The sequence below is a fragment of the Delphinus delphis genome, chromosome 4 (assembly GCF_949987515.2).
Source record: "Delphinus delphis chromosome 4, mDelDel1.2, whole genome shotgun sequence".
NCBI classification, from domain to species: Eukaryota; Metazoa; Chordata; class Mammalia; order Artiodactyla; family Delphinidae; genus Delphinus; species Delphinus delphis.
The window spans coordinates 76,666,291-76,689,594 of NC_082686.1; the positions used below are offsets into that span (position 1 = coordinate 76,666,291).

The 23,304-nt window shown below is 37.9% G+C and overlaps 1 protein-coding gene across 3 annotated transcripts in view; it reads right to left on the bottom strand.

Moving 5' to 3' along the window:
* CCDC50 (coiled-coil domain containing 50) overlaps positions 1 to 23,304 on the bottom strand; it is a 66,078-nt gene that overhangs the window by 14,057 nt on the left and 28,717 nt on the right. The window contains exons 4-9 of one of the 3 annotated variants that reach the window (XM_060010938.1): positions 21,962 to 22,052; positions 13,908 to 14,025; positions 9,049 to 9,495; positions 2,004 to 2,119; positions 1,528 to 1,572; positions 1,298 to 1,402 (exon numbers count right to left, since the gene is read on the bottom strand). In XM_060010938.1, the coding sequence (XP_059866921.1) occupies positions 1,298 to 1,402; positions 1,528 to 1,572; positions 2,004 to 2,119; positions 9,049 to 9,495; positions 13,908 to 14,025; positions 21,962 to 22,052 (922 nt within the window). Of the gene's footprint in view, positions 1 to 1,297; positions 1,403 to 1,527; positions 1,573 to 2,003; positions 2,120 to 8,967; positions 9,496 to 13,907; positions 14,026 to 21,961; positions 22,053 to 23,304 lie in introns of all 3 variants that reach the window. The other 2 variants (XM_060010937.1, XM_060010939.1) reach the window with 2 other exon arrangements.

Consider the following 23,304-nt stretch of genomic DNA (forward strand, 5'->3'; position numbering starts at 1 on the left):
CCTCTTCCTTTCCTGATTTGCAATCTTTAAAAATACCTACTCCCTCACAGTTAACAAAGAACCTGAGTAACTCCTGGTCAACTACTTATGGTTTAATTTACGTAACAGAAGCATTTGGGAACCCTTCTACCAAAATGAAATATGTCTGTTAGGAAAAATCATGCATTACTAAGAGAGTACAGGAGGGAGATAAATTAAATAATTAACATGCAAATAATATTTTCATCCGCTTTCAGACTCACAACTAGGTAACTGAGCAACAGGCAATAGTAGAGAGGTACTGTTATCATGCTTTCTCTGTCTTTGTTTTCCTCAAAACATGCTGAGACTGTGACAGGATCAGAGACCCAAGGGAGGATTTTGTTTGAGAGAGGGAGGGAAGGGGGGAGGGGAAGAACAGTGCTAAACATCAACCATATCATGGACACACACCCTGGCTCCATCCTTCCAGCATAGTACAAACTCCCTCCCTAAAAGCCTTTACTATATGAATTCTCACCCCCGCTCCTTTGTTGCTTTTCCATTTTGCATTTTTCAGCCAGCTTGACCTTGTATCTGTTAGCTGTCTATAGTTTATCTTCCTCTCTACATTACACATTATTCTGGGGAAAATCTATCTTTGTCTTTCCCTGTAAGTCCGGAGTGGTCCTTTGCACACAGTAGCTAATGAGTAAGATCTGTTCAACTAAACTTGCAATCACCATATACAACAATTAGATTACAGGAGAATGAACAGCAGTCGCTGACTATTCTGTCTACTATTTCTGATTAACGAGGGGATGCTTACAGTTCAAGCTCATGCTAGAGGGTTTCATATGCAATGATTGCTGGTGATAAGAATGGCCGTCAGTCTGCCATGGGTCAAGTGATGTCAGAGGAAACAGAGACACCTGCACATGATCAAGGAGGAAAGGCAGTATACGCAAACAGGGAAAGTTGAGAGAAGAAGAGAAGGGCACTGTGGAAATTTAAGAGCAAGTGAAAACACTACATTCTCCTGTAAGGCAAGCATAGTAAACCTAAGATTGCTCATGGCCAGAGGCACCTACCTGCATCTCAGCTGGTCTTAAAATGAAGGACATGAGTTTTCCGACCTTAGCAGTAACTTTTTACATAGTTACTTTGAAGAATTCAATATGATTTTTCATGGTGAATCTGACTTTTACAAGTCAGATTCACATATGCAATACAGATAATTTGTATACCCTAAATATATTTGTGAGCTTACCCTAAAACAACGTCTCCCCATTTCAGTTCTAATTGTATTTCTAGTTAAAAACAAACAGACAGACCCTACCTTCCACTCGGGGTCATGCTTTCTTTTGTCCAAAGATGATTTCTCCCGTTCCCTGGCTTTCTTGTAAGCTTTCTTTTCTTCAGCCATTAGAAGTCTAGCGATTTCCTAAACAAAGTCCAGTCAATATCATTGATTGCAAAGTTGCAGGTAGAAAATTGGGATAAATTGGGATAAAAACTGGGATATTTCCAAAGAATATCAGCTAAACAAATTAACTAACACGAACTCACCTCATCCTGAGCTACCTGAGCTGCTCTCATGTCCACCTGGGTAGCCTACGGTATAGAAAATACAAAAAAGTATAATTTAATTGGAATCTGTGTTGTCCATTTAAAAAAAAAATCTTCATAAAAATAAATTGGTATTTGAAACTAGTGGTGATTAACACCCCTGAAGATGATAATCAGTTGGTATACTTTTGTTAGCCAGAGCAGGGTCTATTTTTATCAAATTCTACAGTGGATTCTTAGAGAATTATCAGAACTCAATAAAGGAGAGACAGGGATATGGAATTCTGTTGCTAATGCTTACTCGGTGAGTACAACTGGACACATTATTCCTATTGTCTTGATATTTCCACCCATAAAAAAGGTATCAGTTTCTTGACAGAGAGAGGACTATAATGCCTATTATATAATGTCAAGATTGATTCAATTCACAAAAAACCCACTAATTCACCTAAAATTCTGTATAAAAGGTTGCTCACCAAAATTTCTTCTTCTTGCAGTTTTCTGGCAATTTCAGCATCATTCCATTCCTGATCCCTGTTGGTCACTCGTGATGGAGTAGAGACCACTTCCTTCATCCCTCTGGGCTTCATTCCTAGAAAAAGCTCAGTGCAGTAAGGCTACTGAGTGTGTTTTCTGAAAAGTGGCAAAATTTATGATAAAGAAATTTTTCTTCAGTATCTAACAGTGACAATACTGCCTCCACTCTAAAATTCAACGTAGGGTGTGCTGGAAATCATTGTTTCCCCTAGGCATGCAAGACGTGATACAGGTAATCCACACATTTAAAACAAAGTTACCCACCCAAACCTGCTGGGTAAAAACTGCCCTCTCACATAGTTTCTCCAGCAGTAGAAAATCATACAAGGAATTGTAAGTGAGGCTTTTGCAAAACAGGAAGTGAAAAAAGATTAAGTTCCTGAAATAAAAAGAATTTAGAGAAAAGCAAGTTATTTGGAGTTTTAAAGAGACTAAACTGTCAAGGCTGGAGGAGATGAGAGGCTTTCCATCTTTTTACCTCGGCCCTGCACACCTTACTTCCGAGGGAACAGAAACAGCATCACCTGTGAGTTATGTGACAGTCCCTATTAACCAGTCAGTGGTCCTGCCAAGTGGCTTCTGCTCTTATGGCCGCCAAACCCACTTGCTTCAGAGCTTTCCTATAGCTCTGATCAGCTTAACGTTGCTAAATTTTACGCAAGACGTAACATAAGTGAAATGTCAGAGAGCACAATGACCTTAGAGTTCTATTGTTCTGAGGAGAAAGGAACATGGGGACTGGTATGGAATTTTGGCTTTTTACTTTGAAATTTTATAAGCAGCATATATTCCTTTTATAACTTTCAATTAAGTGGTAAATGCTAGTGGTTATTCTAAAATTGTGGGTATTTCCTTCTTTGTATCCTTTATAAATTACAATTATTCAAAAATGTGACTGTATTACATTCAAAAATAATAAAAAATTTTAATGCAGTGAATAAGATTAACCATCTGGAATAGCGACTTTCAGTAAAGGGATTACTAAAGGGAGAAAGAAAATTTACTCCTAGTTGCCTATTTCTTTACATTAGAGGTTCTCAATCATGTCTATATATTAGAATCACTTGGAGTACTTTACATACACATGAAAATTTTTGATCCAAACCCCTGAGATTCTAATATAAGTAGCCTGGGTGAGATCTGGCCTTTGTTAGTTTATTTTAAATCTTACCAGTTGATTCTTAATTGCAATTACCATTAGAACTACTAGTTTGGTGTATTATGTCCATCAAATTAACTGTACACGAATATAACTTTTATCAAAATGCCTCAGCACATGATTCACTTGCTTTAAACAAAAGAGGAAAAAGGAAAGAAAATGATACAACTAAATTCTGGGCAAATGAAGAGTTTAAATTATCTGACGAAGCCTCTTTTTGAACTTTAAACCTAGCTTTGTGGTAAATCCAAAAGCCACAGACTCATCTGCCTTTCCCCAAATAAAGACTATTAAACCTGGCTTTCTTACCTTCAGGTCTATTAGCACCTGATTACCCAGAATTACAGAATCTACTTCAACTTCACATTATCTCTAGAGCTACTGAATCTTATGCTAAGCTGGGCTGGTTTTAACGCAGATTTCTGAGTGGTCTGGGACAGTCAGGAAACAGTGGTATACTCACTCCCAAGAGTAGATAAAACTCCTTGAGTTATGTTTAGCTTAGTCATAACTAGAAGGGAAGATTTCAGGGAAAAATAAGTAAAATTAGATAGGGAAGTTGGCATTGGGAAAAGTCAGTGGACAAGATAGGTTGCTATACCATATGCCCTCCTACAGAAATGGCCCTTCCACGAGCAACCCAAAGCCTAGCTGAGGACGACAGGGGAGATCACACTTATGCCCTGCTCTTTCAATTTTGCCATCTGGGGAAAGAAGTACAATGGAAATGTGCTCAGATTTCGAGAACTAAACTTTCTCCACTACTATGCCTCCTACTCTACACCACAAGATTAACTGAGAAAATATTTTGTTTTAATATCAATCAAAGATGCTTGGAAGGCATTCAAATGAAACAGTCAAACAAAGAGTCTTATTTGGTTTGAAAGGTGTTAAGACTGTGACCTCTTGGCAGTTAAAAAGAGAATTACACATGGGAATTCCCTGGCGGTCCACTGGTTAGGACTCCGCACTTACACTGTCAAGGGCTCGGGTTCAATCCCTGGTCAGGGAACTAAGATCCCGCAAGCCATGCGGCATGGCCAAGAAAAAAAAAAAAGAGAGAGAGAGAGAGAGAATGATATATGGATCAGTGGAACAAAACAGAGAGCCCAGAAATAAGCCCATGCATATATGTTCAATTAATTTATGGCAAAGAAGACAAGAATACACAATGGAGAAAGGACAGTCTCTTCAGTAAATAGTGCTGGGAAAACTGGACAGCCACATGCAAAAGAGTGAAATTTGACCACCAACCTATACCATACACAAAAATTAATTCAAAATGGTTTGAAGACTTGAATATAAGACCCCAAACAACAAAACTCCTAGAAGAAAACATAGGCAGTAAGCTTCTTGACACTGGTTTTGGAGATGACTTTTTGGATTTGACACCAAAAGAAAACTCAACAAAAACAAAAATAAGCAAGTGGGACTACAACAAACTAAAAAACTTCTTCACAGCAAAGGAAACCATCAACAAAATAAAAAGGCAACCTACAGAATGGGAGAAAATATTCACTAGTCACATACCTGATAAGGACCTAACATCCAAAATATATAAAGGACTCATACAACTCAACAGCAAAAACACAATCTGATTAAAAAAATGGGCAGAGGATCTGAATAGACATTTTTCCAAAGAAGACATACAGATGGCCAACACATACGAAAAGGTGCTGAACATCACTAATCATCAGGGAAATGCAAATCAAAACCACAGTGAGGTATCACACCTCACACCGGTTAGAATAACTATTATCAAAAAGACAAGAAATAACAAGTGTTGGCAAGGATGTGAAGAAAAGGAAACCCCTGTGCACTGTTGGTGGGAATGTATATTGGTACAGCCACTATGAAAAACAGTACAAAAGTCCCTCAAAAATTTTAAAAAAAGTTAGAACTATCATACAATCCAGTAATTTCACTTCTGGGAATTTATCTGAAGGAAATGAAAACACAAACTCAAAAAGATATATGCACCCTGTGCTTACTGCATTATTATTATTTACAATAGCCAAGACACGGAAACAACCTAAGTGTCCATTGATGGATGAATGGATAAAGAAAATGTTAGATACATACACACACACACACACACACACACACACACACACACACACACACAGAGGAATATTATTCAGCCATAAAAAAGAATTAAATCTTGCCATTTATGACAACAGGGATGGACCCTGAGGGCATCATGGTAGGTGAAATAAGTCAGAAAGAGAAAGGCAAATACTGTACGATTTCACTTATATGTGGAATCTAAAACAAAACAAAAAGTCCTGAGCTCAGAGATACAAAGAATAGATTTGTGGTTGCCAGAGTGGGGGTTGGTGGGGTGGGCAAAATGGGTGATGAGAGTCATAAGATACAAACTTCCAGTTATAAAATAAATGTCATGGGGATGCAATCAACGTACAGCATGGAGACCGTAAGTACTGCATTGCATATCTGAAAGGTGCTAAGAGAACAGATCCTAAAAGTTCTCATCACAAGAAAAAAATTTGTAATTATGTATGGTGACAGATGTTAACTAGACTTATTGTGATCATTTTGCAATACATACAAATATACACTTGAAAGTAATATAATGTTATATGTCAACTATACCCCAATAAAAACAAACAGTTCTATTTTGAGGTAATATCTCTCTAGGTCAAACATTTAGAGGGAAAAAGAAGAGTTTATTTGAACTCTTGATATATCTTTGGAACTTGCACGTCTCATAAGTAGAAAATTTCTACAGCCTGGAATACTAGATTTCTGGACCGACAGGACTGCCCATTAAATGCAGCATACTCCGTACCAAAGGTGAAAAGAGCTTTTGTAAGTATGTAATGAGGAACTTCAGATAGTACCGTGTAAGGCTGTCATTACAGAAAACAGAGATGCTCTAAAATGTTATTAAACATAGTTAATTCAAAGAAATTACCAAGATGGCTGCCCTCTTTTTGGAAACCCAAACATAATTTGGAAACCAGCTTTCAAAAAACCAGGTGGACCATACTTTCAAGAGTTCCACGTTCATTTCTTAATCAAATTCTTGCTTATCTTTTTCCGTTCATCATTCTCCAGTCTGAGGACACAAGAATCTCCCTCAATAAACACAAACAAAGCTTACCTTTCAAGAAATTCTGATAAAATAAAACTGTTAAAAATACTGGTACTCAAGATAAACTTATCCCAAACTATGGAATAAGGTAATCTGATGACATGTGGATCCTGATACCATTCAAGAGTATTTTGTAATAAGCCATTCTGACACTTGGGGAATATCATAGCAGCATGGTGTTTAATGGCTCTGAGAGGCTGGAAGTTGACCGGCAGAAAATTAATAAGCTGTTGTAATTTAATAGCTCAATAGAGGTGTTTACCCCCAAAGGTGGTATAGATTTACTGCCCTTTAGAAAGTTAACCAATCTTATATTTAAGTTAGCAATTTTATTCTGTGTTCCATTTTCAACCAATTATAAAACCATGTCCTGGGCTTCCCTGGTGGCACAGTGGTTGAGAGTCTGCCTGCCAATGCAGGGGACGCGGGTTCGTGCCCCGATCCGGGAAGATCCCACGTGCCGCGGAGCGGCTGGGCCCGTGAGCCATGGCCGCTGAGCCTGGGTGTCCGGAGCCTGTGCTCTGAAACAGGAGAGGCCACAACAGTGAGAGGCCCGCGTATCGCAAAAAAACCCAAAACAAAACAAAAAACAAAACAAAAAACCACGTCCTGCAGATCAATGCTCTTAGAACTAGCTCTTTGCTGTCCTGCTAGTTTCTTCATTATTAAGTTAAATAAAACTTTGGCTTATGCTAACAACTTTAAGAACTGTGCTTTCACAACAGCCACCAGTAATAGACACCAGTATCTAATAATTATATTTTAATGTATCTTCTGACCTATTCTGGGTAGGTGGGGGGGGAAGGGCATCGCAAATTCAGACGCCTACAGGGCCCACGTCGGTAAAGTTTGCAAAGTAAGTTGAATATAAAATGACAGACGCTAGCAGCTATGTTGTAGCCATTTTAGTAGCTGCCTAGTCACACTGTTTTTAAACCCTTATGCTATTAAAATAAAACAGACAAAACATTTGCCTATAACTCCAGTACTAGGGCCTGTGAGTCAGTGTTTGTTTCATATTAGTTTCACCCTTTCTAAGCCTGTTTAAGATACCCTCAAGTGTACTGAAAGCCATAAAGATTTAACCAGCCCTCAGAGCACACTTAGGAGGTTGGAGTCACAGAATCAGAAATGTAGAGGTCGATGTAATCACCATTCCTCCCCGGTATCTTTTGGACTCCAACATGTCTTTCTAAATCTGGATCCAGTGTAACTTACTCATAAAGCCTACTCCACGTAGATTTTATCACTTCCTCCTCTACTGCCCCACAGCTCTTTGTTAAAAGTATATCAAATTTGCAATTGTTTGTCTACATATCCATCTTTTTGGCTTGACTCATGAAACTTCTGAGGCTCAGATCCAAGCATCCATCCCCAAACATAAAGCCTGAGGCAAGAATATTTGTGGCAGACACTCATTTGGCTTGCTGAACTGAATTTTCATTTTCTTTATCACCAAGTCCTTTAAAAACTTAAGGACTAACATGATAGGAAGAGATAACATGAAAGGAGGAACCAAAAGGATCAACCTGAACCTGCAATCTAGAAACTACTTTCCAGACCAGAAGTAGAGGTTGGCTGGGCAACAGTAATGGAAGTTAAGTAAGAACAGTCATCTCCTTGGTACTTTTTTCCCCAATAATCCTCGTATCTCTGGAAAACTTCCATGAGAGCAAAACAGAACTAGGGAGATGAGTACGGTCTAATTAAAACACCAGACAGTGCAGTACTATGACTTGCAGTGGTACAGCCACACGGAAAACATCACAGTGGCAGTTTCCAGACAAGAAGAGAGAGAACCATTACTATGTCAGTGACAGACTTCAGAGTTAGGCCTCATGGATGCCAGAAATTTGAGGTTTAACACTAATGTTCACCTCGTTCTTATGTAAGTACCAAGAACTCACCTCATATTGGCACTTCAGAACACCAACTGTAGAGTTAGAGTTGAAGATGGTTAAAGCACAGGAAGGAACTCAAGGCGATTGTTTTCAAACTTTAAGTACGTGAGAATCACCTCCTGGTCTAAAACAAACCCGAATTGCCATGTTGCACTCCAGAGATGATAACATATGTAAGACCCAGACACCTGAATTTTTAGGAAATAGCCCAGCTGATTCTGATGAAAACAAACTTGAAGCTCACTATTTGAAAAACGCTATCTTAAGAGATTGCCTCTCCCATCTCTCACTTTAGAGCCGGGAAAGAGGAGGTCAAGAAAATCCAGTACTTCCAGCCCCGCAGGTCTTCTAGTTAGGCAAATACTATGAAGGTGGTGTTCCTAAACCTTCTGGGTTCACTGAATCAAAACCAGAAACTCAAGAGCATTGCTTTGGTATCAGAATCTCTGATATATGGTCTTGGCAAATCAAAAATTGTATCTGGGATGGGTACCTCCACTGCAACCTGGAGCTGGAAGAATGTTGTAAGGAATGAGTGTATTCTCTTAGAAGGCAGAGATTTGAGATTAAGTGAATACCTTTTTGTAATATTTGGCTCCAGGATTTATTTCCAAGCCAGGAGCACAAGCCAGAGAGAAAGGACAGGTTGTTTACGATGCTTATTAAATACAGTTGTTTGTGTGTATATACATGATACCAGAACTTCCAACGAGGCTGCCCTTTATTACCTGCATCATGGAGTTGGTGCCGCGCCTCACTCTCTGAGATGGGAGGAGCCCTGGGCCTGTGCTTCCTCTCTCTGTGCTCACCTTGCCCATGGTTGCTTCTATATACAGCTTCCTGGCAGTGAAGCCCCGCCTTCTGTGAGGCCTTGGGAGAAAGTTGGTCTTGGTGCCTGGACTGTTTTTCCCAAGTCCGAGTTCGATGTCTATGGTTAGCCTCCCAGTCTTCCGATTCAGTGCTCAGAAACACCTCACCACTGATCTTGGGGAGAGGAGGTCTTCGGAGCCTCTCATGACCAGATCGTTTCCTTTCAGGCTGCTCAGTGTTAATTCGGGGATCGTCCCTCGTTTTACCCAAGCTAGAGGACGAAAGAGGTTTCTCTGATGAACGATGCTCCTCCAGTTCTTCCAAGTTCTCCTGTGGAGGTTTCGATTTCTCCTTTCTCTGCTTCACAGTCTTTTCCTCACTTTGGAGTCTATAAGACTTTGAGAAGCCAGAACCCAACTCCCTTGCCCTCCTTGACCGTGGCTGGTCTGAGCGGAGGTGGAGGAATGTGAAAAATAGAAATGCAAGTTAACTTCATGAGTGTGAACTCACTACAGGACAGAGACAGGGCCCAAGTTTAACATATTTTAAAATGAAGAGGATTACGTTTTCAATTTAACAAACTGAAACGAAGGGATGAGCATTTGCTGGAATGGTCCATGCGTACATGAAGGATTCTGGGTACATAGCCAGAAAGGTAGAAAACTAAAATGAAAGTAAGCGAAAAAAAGTAAATCTGAAAGAAGAGCTTGATCATGATTAGCGAAGAGTTAACACATACTTTAATATTTGCCAATAACACAAATTCTAGTCATTAAATGTTTAATTCTATTTATAAAACCAATTTGGAACTAGTATATGGGGGGAAAGTGAGAGCTGAAGGAGTCTTATAAAACAGAAAAAGAATTAAGTTTTGTGATTCCAGTCAGAGACTTTCAAATACTCTTATTGGAAATAACAATAAATCTAGGTCAGAATATTGCTAATTTCTACTCAGTCCACTAGAGTGATGAGCCACAGATTTTTGTATTCCTCTGTCCTTTCCCCATAGGTGGCCAAAGCCAACAATCCCAGCCATGTTACGGTTCAGTGTGGAAGAAGAGGGAGTAAAGGAGAATTTTAAGTGAGTAAATGACCATATTATCTTTGGATAACTCTGTTCCTAATCTTACTTGAAATTTTTCAGAGGAAAAAAATTAAAAAGAGATGCCATAACAGAATACATAAAAAAGAAGTCACTTCCTAAATACATTTCAAAAAACTTTATGATATTGTTTTCTGGGTATAAAAATACAATATGTGCTAAATATACAAGTCCCTAAGTTTAACACAAACTGCAGAAACAGCACACAGATGGGTGCTTTTTTGTCAGGTCTCATTTAAGAACAAGCAAACTGTGAAAACAAAGGAAGTAAATTAACAATGCACATTGCAAGAGCGTATTTATTTTAACATTTTCTAAGACTTTTACTTTAACTGGGAAGTAACAAAAAGAAATCCTAATTCTGTGGAAAATTGCTAAGATAGCCAAGATTCCCTATTGGAATTAGTCACTCGCTGAACTGCTTTTGAAACAGCTACCGTAATTGGGTGGGATGTAGAAAAAATAAACGACCATAAACTTCCTTAGTTATTACGGGTTTTGTTTGCTTGTCTTGGGTTTTTTGCTTTTGTTAAAGTGTGTTATTGTTATCTAATGAAGGAACAGAGGTGGGGAGGTGTGTTATATGTATCTCTTATGCCATAAGCTTCCACTAAAAACTCCAAATTGTTTCCTCTTGAGCTTTCCAGAAGAAAAGAACATTTGCCTCAGAGATGACATCTAAATTAAAATCTGTCTTCTAAAAAGTCTGTAGAGGTATTTATCTTCATAATTTATGGAAAACTTATTTTTTACATAAGCAGAAGTGAAACAGAACAATTACTCTCTGTAATAAAATAAAGTATCTACTCTTTTAGCCAAACTGTTATTTTAGGAGTATCTTGACAGCTGAGAAAGAATCACTTCACTACTGCTGTGAATTAACATAATACTGACCAGCTACATAAATGATGACCCCAACTAGGAGACAATGGTTTAGTGTTAATACCTATGTTCCCACAGAAAACTGCAGAAGTGAAGCCTGCCTTTAAGCCCAAAAAGAGACAAGAAAGGTTTTGTTTTCAACATGGATTTGTCAAGTTATGACTGTTTTGTTTTTTATTTTTACTTCTTTCTAAAAAGTTAACAAATATTAGTAGTTTTACTTTAGGGAAGTGTGTTGCAAGAATTAGAACAGAGCTGTCACTATGTTTTCACAGAGTTGACAGGAAAAAATATTTATTGTGATCACTTGTGATATCTTTAAACCTGGGAAAGAAAAAAAAAAAAAAAAAGAGAGGGGGTGGAGGAATCTGTTTGAATCCTTTAAAACCCAGTTCAGTTAAGGACTGAGACTTTTATGTTTCTTGAGACCAAGTTATTTGGCAAATATAATTAACTTCCTTATAGCCAATACATACATACATACATATACATGTATATACGTATACATATATCTACACCCACACATGTTTGCATATATATATGCATATATATGTAAACATTTGATTTGTGTGCTTCCATGTTTGTCTTTCAAAATAAAATGATTTTTGTTTAAATAGACAAAATACTATGTAGTACACACATTACATTAATATATGTATAAATAATAGTACTTTAGAGTTCGTAAGTCTTCAGAAAAATTATGTTGTTTAATCTTCTCAACATCCATGCGAAGGATTTATTTTTAGAATCTCCATTTTAGAGATGAGAAAAAGGCTTAGAGTGATTCCAGTAGATAACTTCCTTAACATTACAATTTTTCTAAGGAATGGATGAAACGTGAATCAAGGTCTAATGACTCCAAAGACCATGACTTAAAGTCTCTAATATGCTTGCAATACAGGTAAGTGGCTTTGAAAAAAAAACATGGATTCATAAATGAATAAGATATACCATTTCAATCAATATAAATCTGACAGATGTTTTGGATAATTTCAGATTTGTAGAAAATCTATAAATGATTATTCTTAAAAGATTAATTTATTAAAGTTTAAGTAAAATGAAAGCTAAAACAACCACTTCTGTAATGATTTGCTGTGATTATTATAAGACAGACAAAAATCATATTGCGCGCAAAGAAGTACAATTAAAGAATATCCCTTATGTGTTGGGAAAGGACCACTGCAAAGAACGTAAGCCTGCTTTGTAAATATGAGCTGGACTGCAATATGGTTTCTGTGGAACTCAACTTAGTCTAACTCAAAGGCATATAAATGAAGATCACGTGCTCAGCGATATATCGTCTCCCAACAACAACACAACTGAAGAGAAATTCCAACAGTACTTTACAGGCACATGCTCAGAAGGTCATTGTTTTCTCTTACCAATCCCCCTCAACTCCAAAAAAGTAGCATATATGCCATTCTCCATAACTTTACAAAAGCAGCTAAATAGAGATTTGTAAAAATTTTAGGTGTCCCTGAAAATCCATGGAATTCTTAACATAGTCTAGAGAGATGAAACAGTATGTCAGCAGTCTGGTCAAAACCACCAGGCTTGAGTCCCAATTCAAGTTAGTATAAGGTTTTAATAGAGGAATGCTAAAATTAGTACTTTAGTGTACTTAATTTACTTACCACCCTAATGTTTTACGCCAGACCACAATTCTAAGATTTTAATTAAAGCTGACGAGTAACTCTTTACCTTCTGACCTCTAGTACAGAAAAATACGGCAATAATTTTTCTTTTTAAATGATGTACCACATTTGATTAGAAAGACCAGCATAAGGAAAATGGCTATCAACAAAGAGCTGAGCATTTTACATATGGAAGAACAACACGCCAAGCAATAAGTAGAGAATCAACCTGCTTACTGATTGTGTTATAGAGCTGAGCTCTACTGATTAGGATAGATTTAGAACACTGTGACTGCAAGACTCAAACTATAATAATCCTATCACCTACATATATGTATCTTTCATTCTACTCATCAAAGACAAATACCTACTTACCTTTTACAATGAAATTATAGAAGAGCAATTGACAATTAATTTTCAAGGGACTTGGGGATTACTGACCTTAAAATCTTTACTCTCTAGAAGCTGCTTTTAAATTTTATTTAGCTGGTATCCTAAGTATAGTCTCCAAGCTGAACTACAATAAATACAGACACTAAAAACCATAGGAAATGTCTTTCCTTTGACAGATCTTTAAAAAGGACTGAACAATATTTGTCAATACTCGTTTCCCAACACACTTTTAAGATAAAGATTCACCACCACCACAAGTGCCACCACCACACCATCACCACCACCACCACTGCAAAAGCAAGCACTAGAGAAGGGATCTCTCTATCTCAGAAATTTTTCTATATGGTAATCAAATAGCAAAGAAAGCATCAAGAGCAAAAAAGGAACAGAGAATCTTAAAATTCAATTTTGTCATCAGCAGGTTAACCCATTGGCCTAGGTTTAAAAGATACGAAGCATGGAAAAAAAGCTTTGGTATCCAGTAACTGATAAATGCTGTACCTCCTTTATTATTTGTGCCACTTTGCTGCTTCAAACAGTACTGTCCAGATTTCCTTGAGAAAGATCAAGCCCAGAGGCTCATATGCCACTTTTCCACACCCCAGTTTATGTGCTTAGAATGTAATACAACATTCCAATGCACGCCAAATTTTCCTAAACTATATTCAAGTTTTAACAGCCATAAAAATGGCTCTGGTCATCAAACTAAAGAACAGATGAATTTATTAGATAAGATAAAATTCCACCACAAATCTAAAGGGGCCCTAGGGTCACTTTACAGACAAATTTAAAGGGGTGTCTTGCAACTGAGTCTAAGGATAGAGTAGGTCATGATGCAAAAACTTACCTCCATCTTCATAAGAGTAACTACCACCATAAGCATTGGCTCCAGGGGACTCTGGAAAGTGTTTTTTTCGCTTTTTCTCTTCCTGTAACTCTTTTTCTTGCAAGAGTCGAGCTATGTCCTGCAAATACAAAGAGAAGGGAAATAAACATTACCAGAGAATGAACAAACTCCATACAGTGACCCTACAGGTCAATGGTTTGACATTCCACTGCCAGGCTTTTGTGGCTCTGCCTCCAGCTAGGCTCTCTAGACTTCCTGATATTAAGCTCCTTCTGTCCAAATGCCCCAGATGACTGCTCAATAGGAAGGGCACAAGATCCAGATGAGAGGGAAAGGTTTTTTTTAATTGAATTTAAATCTAACGTAACTTGAAGACATTCAAATGTAATGTTCCTAAAGGTGGCTATAGAACAGAATTTTTTAAATACATATTTATGGGCCCTTTTTCCAAGATGATGATTCACTAAGTCTGAATGAGGAAGAGTACCATAATCTATAAACTTTTATAAACTGTATTTACAATGTAATTTGAAAACTTTTTTAAAAGAATTTTTCAGTTGGTTCTCATTTAGCTTTGCATTAGAGGACCACCGTCTTAACTAATAAAAAAGAGAAAACAGTTTTCCTCCTGTCTCCCCTCTGCTCTATCTCCAGGCAAGTTTTTAGCAGTTACTGAGTGATGAGTAATAACATTCTGACTGCGTCCCCTAAACGATTACCGTCCCCCATGAAAACAAAGGTATATACAAATAGCTGCAATACAACTGAATTATAAATGCCTCAAAAAAGAGGGTAAAATGTCTATGGGAGCACAAAAGAGGGAATATTATTTCTACTCAAACGGATTAGTTCAAGGCTTTGCATTAATGTTAGGTTTTGAACAAAGCACTGGATTCCAACGGGTAAAGGAAGAACAGAGAACAGCATCAGCAAAGTTATAAATATTTTAATGGGCATCAATCTAGGGAACAACCAATAGTCCAATTAGAACACTGGATGTGGGGTGTTACAGAGAAAGGTGAGGCTAAAAAACCAGGCAGAAGCTGGATCACAGGCGCCCCTTACAGACAATCTTAAGAAGTCTGGCATCTGTAATGTAAGGGATGAGGGGTTCCTAAAGGTTTTGAGCTAGAAAGTGACAGTGTTCTGAATTTGAAGATTATTTCTATGAAAGGCCCAATAAAATAGCACATAAACTTTATTCATGTACACTTTTTTGGAAAAAAGATCCCTAGCCATTATCAGATTCTTAAAGATCTTACAAATATGGCAACAATACTCACCGATGCAAATGATAATAATAGCCATAGGTAGTTTGAGGGGCTAACTTCTTTATATTTACAATGAGGAATATAAGATGTGCTCAGATGTAAATGGTGCAAATTTTGAGGCAAGAATTAATCACTATTCTTCTTTTTGCAATTTTCTGAATAAGCCAATGTGAAGAATATACTAAGACTGCAAGGCAAATAAAATTCATCTGAATGACTCAATTTCTCTTATATCACTGTAGCAGTAAGTTGGATTCTGAGGCTAGGTAAATTAGCAAACGTTATCCATATACTTGGCTTTTAATGCTCACAAAATAGCCTTACAAACCTGACTTTATGTTAAGTACATGCCTAAATTCAAACTTATAAATATACTATTAGCATATATCCTTTAACTGATTTCTATGCTGGAAACTTCTCATAAGTCTGTAAAATATATACATATATATTTGATAAGTAATCCATGCAAAAGCACTCACAAAATACTGCAGCTCAGAATGAAAGGTAAAGAACACAGTCCCACTTAAAACACAAGTATAATTTTCATGCAAAGAGATCTGAATTTCTAATACTCTGATGGAAAAAAATCCTCTAAACCTAAAGAATATGATGATTTTCTTTTTCTCTTCCAGTTCAAGTCAGAGATGCTTTAGAGACACGGGGACAGAAACATTAACTACTAAAATGGATTTCTTTGGGCCTGAATTCTTTATCTGTAAAATAGCGTCTGAACTACTCAACCTTAAAGTCAAATGTCTTGACACCCTAATGCACCATTGTAATAAATCTGAGAGTGTTACCAGGTACCATCCCCTGTGCCAGGTTCATTCTGTTTGATGTCTTGCAAAGCAATATACCAGTCAGTTAGGAAAAGAGAGGGGCGTGACAAGATAATTTATTCTCCCCAAAGTAATACCTGTTACAGAATTTCCCAAATCCCTATTTATTTTACTGCACAAGTAGGAAGAAAATGTAAACACTTCCCTGAGTTGTCATGTTTACTAAGCACCCAACACTCATTTTCCTAAGTGGTTTGTTTTACTGGAAACAAAAAGTTTCCCTTGATATAACTGAATAACAATATAAAGGAAAATTACCAGGTCCAACTGCCAGTAGAAATTATTAAACTCTACTCCAGGGACTTTATAATTGCTTTGCTGCTATTGAATTTGGTCCTAATTAATACATAGTTATAAGCCTTCTCAATGTGAAGAGCCAAAGTTGAACCAAAGAGAAACAAAGGTGATGCCTCTTTTGTACAATGCATTAGCTAGTCCAAAGGAGGGCTTTTAACCGAGTAGAATAATAATAATCATAATGTGTCATGCACCTTAGCACCCAAACCCTGTGCTCTTTTAACCTCTCAGCTCTTTTCTGAGTAAGCTTCTTCTGTCTGAGAAGAACAGCTAGCTAGACTTGAGGAGTGAAAGGAAAATTGCTGCTATGTTATAAACCGTGGTTTAGCCCAAGTCAGTTTTCTTCGCTGCTCTCCAACATTACTGCACAATGGGTTTAGTGAGGCGATTTCAATATAAAAAATTTCCCCTGAAACAAGCTAAAGATGGCAATTATTAGTCACAATGCTTGGACGCAGCGTAGTCACCCTTGACATAAACAACCTCCTTAGTCTTCAGCTTCCTTCCTGTTAAAGGTTAGTCCAGAACAGCATTTCTCAAGCTCTGTTTCTGAGAACACTGGTATCAAAAGTTTCTCCAAATAAACCAGAAAGCATTCAATAGAAAACATGTATTATATCCAACTCTTTAAACACATTTAGCTCATTTTAACACTTTGATAAAAGAAACGTAACCTGTTATCTTCCTGTAACCCAGGAATTTCCAAATTTATTTTGGGACAGATGCCTTTTTGTTACATAAAAAAATATAAACCTTATGAAACTAGTGTTCAATAAAACATAACTTGGGGAAAAAAATCTAAAAGAACTCATAAGCCCTTTTGAAGTCACATTCAATTATTTTTTAATTAATCAGGTAGACTTACTTTGGGTTAATACGTAGAAACAACTCTGTTGCATACAAGACTTTCTAGTAAATACATTTATTGAAACAACACTCAACTCTGGAAAACTGGAAGCTGTGAGCATAAGTAAGGGCACAGGTAAGGATCCCTGGAACGCTAGAGGAAAGTTATTTTAAGAAAAACATAGATTTACTGATTCCCTTCAATGGGTCAAACATTCTGCTAGAGACCTCCTATAGGGAAACAAGATATGTGGTCAATATCGTTAATGTTCTTATCTATTAAGTGCTAGAAGAAAAGTGATTAACCTAATGTAAGACACGCAAAGATGAGCGCTCTGAGAGAAGCATTCATACAATCAAGGTGCAATGGAGCCCAGAGGAACCCCATGCATCTTTCTCAAGCAGAAGACAAATTACTGAACTGTGGTGCTGGATCCCTTAGGGTATTTTTATGGTTTATATGATTTTATATCAGGGTTACTTCCCCCTTAAAGTTTTCACCTCTATCATACAATAGTACTGGGATTCAAAATGAGAAAATCTTGGGTATAAAGACAAGCTAAAGGAGATCTGAAAATGTGATTGTCAAATGACTGTCAGAAGAACAAAAAAAAGGAAGCCATTCCATTAGATTGCTAAATTTCTTTTATTAACTAGCGATTAATATATTAACATCTAACTCAGTAGGGAACTCAAGCAGGAATAATCCCAAAAGGGTTACTCTATAAGACCAGAAAAAGAGGGTAACACCAATTCCGTTGCTATAAAAACATCAGTATAACTAGGATAAAAAGAGAGAAGAATTTTCTCAACCAGAAGAAACCCACTCACTCCCCGTCTGGCTATATATGTATAAACCTATTTCTAAAGTGCCAAAACACAGGAAAAAATTTCAGTTGCTAAAATTATTATTATCTGAGCTATTCTCTAGATATTACCAACTTATATAAATATTTTTTTAGAACACAAATTACTAATGACCTTAAGAATGCTATGAAAAAGTTCCATGGCTCACACTAGATTAATTTTTAATGTAAATTGGTTACTAAGTTTATCCCTGAACAGTTCACATTATAAACGGCTCCAAATTGTTGGACCAGTGCCACAGACTTTTCATAACATGGTTGGCCATGCTACTGTTTATTTACGCAAAAAAAAAAAAAAAAGTTTTTCGCTAAAATAGTTTCACGTTCACATATATTTGGACCTAGGTTCAAAGACACACATATGTATACATTCACACACAATTAGTTAAGAGTTTTATTTAAGAATAACTGAGTTAAATCAACTAAACACACATTTCTTGGCTTCATTAAACAACACTGACAAATGCTAAACCTGTGACCAAAGAGAAAGATCCCAATAAAATTAATCCCCCCATATTAATCACAAACTCATACAGTCCAGTATTACCAAAGGCTACAAGCCCCTTCAACAGGGCACTGAGAGGAAGGAAGGAAGGAAGAGGGAAAGAGAGAAAAGAGGGAGGGAAAGGAAGGAGGGAGAGGCCACAATGCTGGTAAGAATACAAAGGATCTTTTTTAAACTTTTCTACATCTGTCTCCCCAATGGAAATGCTACCTTCCTTACATCTGTGCTCTGTTAAAAAACACAATAAAATTATACCATAACAAAGCTAGACATGCTAATTCACCCACACGAAGTCGTATAACACTACTCAGGAACAATGTTGTTCAGAAAAAAATCTGTCCCAAGAGGAAAGGGGCCTTGGATTCTACATCTGTTTTGGGGGACTAGGAACTACCCAAGAAAGTTGACCCCAAAAATCTCTAAAAGAGATTTGGGTGAAAATCCAGAGAGGAATTTTCCACAGCCCTGCCGTTCAGTAAGAACTCATTAGCTAGGCAGACTCTACAAGGAAGCAGAAGAGCATGGAGGCGGCGAGGAGGGGGGAGAATTCGGACAGTTGATGAGTAACAGGCAATGCAAAGTTGGACAGAAAAATCAGCACAATTGTCTTAGTCTCCCCTATTAGGCACCCTGGACTAAAATAAATAAGGATTATCATACATCCTTCAACATCAAACTTTACTAATGCAGATTTTGTTTATTTAATATTACAACATACTAGTCAGCTGGAAGTCACATTTTTCTACAACAGAAGAACATCTTGGCGGGACAGCCATCTAATCTAAGGCATCAGTGAAAAGTCAAAAAAGTCTGAAAGCAGTTTTTTAAAGGCTAGTCTCACTAAACGTCCACAACTGGATTTCTCATCTCTCACTGCACTGCACTGGGGAAGGGGGAACATTTCAGTAGGTCAAACAATAGTGGAAGGCAGTGTAGTAGGAGGGCAGCAAAGCATAAACTCCTGAAGATGCCTCAGATCAGACCACACTAGAACACACCTAAGCCTGTGTATTGTTTCCCCTTTCTAATTTCACGCTTATCTCCCTATAAGAGAAATCAGAGTTGTTGTAAGGGGCAGAATGGTGGGGAAAACACCTGGCAAGAAAGCAAAAAGGAAAGAGCAACTATTAATTTAATACGTGGCAGAGACTTTATATACTTAATTTTATTTAAACTTCACAACAGCCCTTTGGGGTAAGTGTGGAGTTACCATGGACTTCTTCAATTTGGAACCTGAGGCTCTACATGGTTAAGTGAGATGCTGAAAGTCTCAGCTAAAAGTTAAATGGATAAGATTCAAACCCAGGATAGTCTAACTCCAAAGTCTCTGTGTTCTATGTTGTGTCACAGTACATCCAGGTCAGAGGCAGTCAGTCAGGAGACTGAACTGTACAGACATTTCTCTGGCATCTTATTGTAGCTTGGGACCAGTCATTTACTTCTTCAAGACTTAAGTTCTTCATCTGAAAAATGCAGTTATTCACTACACTACACACTTTATATAGTGTAACAATGAGATTATTGTGACTGCTATTTAGATTCCACATGCGTAAAATAAAGTATTTTGGTTTCCCGAATACTGTTTTTCCCCGAATGGGGTGGGGGGAGGGGGGGAATTACAGGACACCAGTAGCATTTATAAGAAGCCAACTTCATTACTCTGTGATATTTAAAATAGAAGCTTTTCTGTCTACAAAACATAATCACTTCTTTCAGTTGCCAGTTTCATCTCCAAGGCAGTCTTGACTATAGAGATGCAACACATCCTGTAGTAAGAAAGAGCTCCTGTGTTGCTAACAGGAAGGATGAAAAGGAATCCTTAATTCCTACTTACAACTCTGATCATCACATAATCATGGTTTGTTTCTTAAAGAAATAGCTAAATACACTCACACCAGGCATCTCACACTCACCTGGCATTGAACAAGGAGTTCCAGAGAAACAAGGATGGCTCAGTGGAGGAACAGAAGATGCAGGCTGGTTCACTGATAACTCTGATTATATCTATTTAATAGGGTGATCGTATGTGCCAGTTTGCCCAGGAGAGTCCCAGTTTATGTACTTATTAATAGCACCCACTTTAACCCTGAAAAGTATTTCTGAGTATGCAAAATACCATATGGTCGTTCTACTATTAAAAATAATAAATCATTTTTTCCTTATTATAAATCAAGACCATGGCCAAGAACAGCACAATAGGTGTAAAAAAAGCAGACAGAGAATCAATGCAAATTGAAAAGGAACCATTTGAAAGGCTGAAAACATAACACAAAAGCAAGTGATCATTAAGCGCAAATTCAGGTCTTCTCACAAACCATATACTACTGCTCATTTTAACCATTTTCAGCTTTAAAAACAACACAGTTTAAAAATATATACAGAATCAAACAGACCATTGTTTTGAGGCAGCATATCACAGGAGAGTGAAACCATTAACAAAAAAGAATGAGAGCAATGAACAGTCCCTGACTCCTGTTCAGGCTACACTCAAGGTCTGCTCTCCCTAAAGTTGTGGGAATAACCCGCAGACAGACACCCAGTCTTGAGCTGAAGCGTCCCTTAAAAATTCATTTATACCAAGAACTTCAGAGCATGATCTTATTCGGAAGTAGGATCTTTGCAGATATAATTAAGAGGAGATCATACTGGATTAGGGTGGGTCCTCAATCCAATGACTGGTGTCCTTATAAGAAAACAAAAGGAAAAAAGATACAGGGAAGAAGGCCATGTGACAATAAAGGCAGAGACTGACATGATGCAACTACAAGTCAAGGAATGCCAGACAGCCAAGAGCCACCAGAAGCTAGGAGGAGGCAAAGAAGGCTCTTTCCTAATAGGTAGCATGGCCCTGCGAACATCTTAATTTCGATTTGCAGCCTTCAGAACTGTGAGACAGTAAAGTTCTATTGTTTTTTTTGTTTTGTTTTGTTTGTTTTTTGCGGTACGCGGGCCTCTCACTGCTGCGGCCTCTCCCGTTGCGGAGCACAGGCTCCGGACGCGCAGGCTCAGCGGCCATGGCTCACGGGCCCAGTCGCTCCGCGGCATGTGGGATCCTCCCAGACCAGGGCACGAACCCGTGTCCCCTGCATTGGCAGGCCGACTCTCAACCACTGCGCCACCAGGGAAGCCCAAGTTCTATTGTTTTAAGCCACGTGTGTGGTAATTTGTTACAGTAGCCCTACGGAAACGAATTCACAATTTATGTCAAATTATCCATTATCATCTTTTAAGATTTCACCACTTAAACAACTGGTCAAAGGGCAATAAACAGTGGTTCATGGAGGGCGACACTTGGACTATGCACCCCAAAAGGGGAGAGTTCTTCTGCCCATCCAGCAACCCTACACTGAGCCCGTGAATACAGAAAGTCACAGCTCTGGAGCTGAGCAGCCCTCCTCTGTGGGGTGGAGGGGCATTAACTAAGTTGTACCTCATCTTTCTTCTCCTGAATGCGTCGTCTCTCGGCCTCAATAGCCAGCTTCTCCTGAATCTCCTGAGCAATTTCACAGTCTTGCTGTTCACTAAAACACAAAGGTGAAAACAACATGAATAAAGAACGTAAGGAATGATTTTTCCTAAACACAATTTCCTGAATACTCACTATGAGCCAGTGCATATTTTTATCTCACTTAATCTTCACAATAATGATGCAAAGAGGTTGATATTGTCATATCCTACAGATGAAAAGACTTGAGGCCCAGAGTAGTGGAATCATTTCCCTAAGATTGCAGAGAAAATAAGTGGTAGAATCAGAATGTAATACCCAGACACTACAACGGAAAGCTCCAGGCTTTTTCTATACTACCATATCACCTCACCCTACTGGGGTCGCTTTACAGAGACAGGCATGTTCCCTCAAAGGAGATGTATACTATGAGAATAAGGTCCACAAATAACCAAATACGTACAGAGTATGCAGGAAAAAATTGGGAGTGAGTTCACTAAAATGTCAATAATACTGTGGCCACCCAGAGGTGGTGGTATGACTTTAAAATGATTTTTATAAATTTTTTAATTAGAGGCATTTTTTTTCAGTTTCAATAAAACTTTTAAAAAGGGGGGAAAAAACCCCAATGTATATTCCCTAGCTTTAGGTCCCAGGAGAAACCTCTGTGGCTGATGCCAGTTTTCTTAATACTCTGGCCACTAAAAAGCCCAAACGTTGTAATATGGCTGCTACCACAGTTTTGTTTTGTTTTGGCGTTTGTGCATTCAAAAAGATTCAAACAACACCTGCTATCATCCAGGAACCATGCTCAACACTGAGGATACGAAAATAAATATATCTCCATCCTGCACTCAGAAGCCCACAGTACATTTTGGTGGGAGAAACGAGACAAATCATTTTGGTGGGAGAAATAGATCCTTTAAAACAGCACCTAGGAAACAGGGGTTCCAACAGAAAATGGGGTTTGGATCGCTCAGAGATGGCTATAGGTACACCAGTCTTCTGGCTGCAGATTTCAAGAAAAGTCACTGGGAAGCTTATAACTCTAGAGTGTGATAGTCTGGGGAGCCAACCTTTACACAGCCTTTACAACCTTTAACTGCTAACTAGGAGAGAGAGAGCACGTTTAGAGTTCACTATCTAAAAAGATGTTGGAACAAAATTACAATTGTGGCTTATATATGCAGTTCGTTTGCTACACAAATATTTCCTCTTATTCTCCCCCTGCCAGTTGAACTTAAAGTACTCAGTTAATCTAGTCTTGGTTGTATATTCCATGTTTAATGGCAGTCTTTTATAACTGAAAAGTGTTGGGTGTTGGGGGC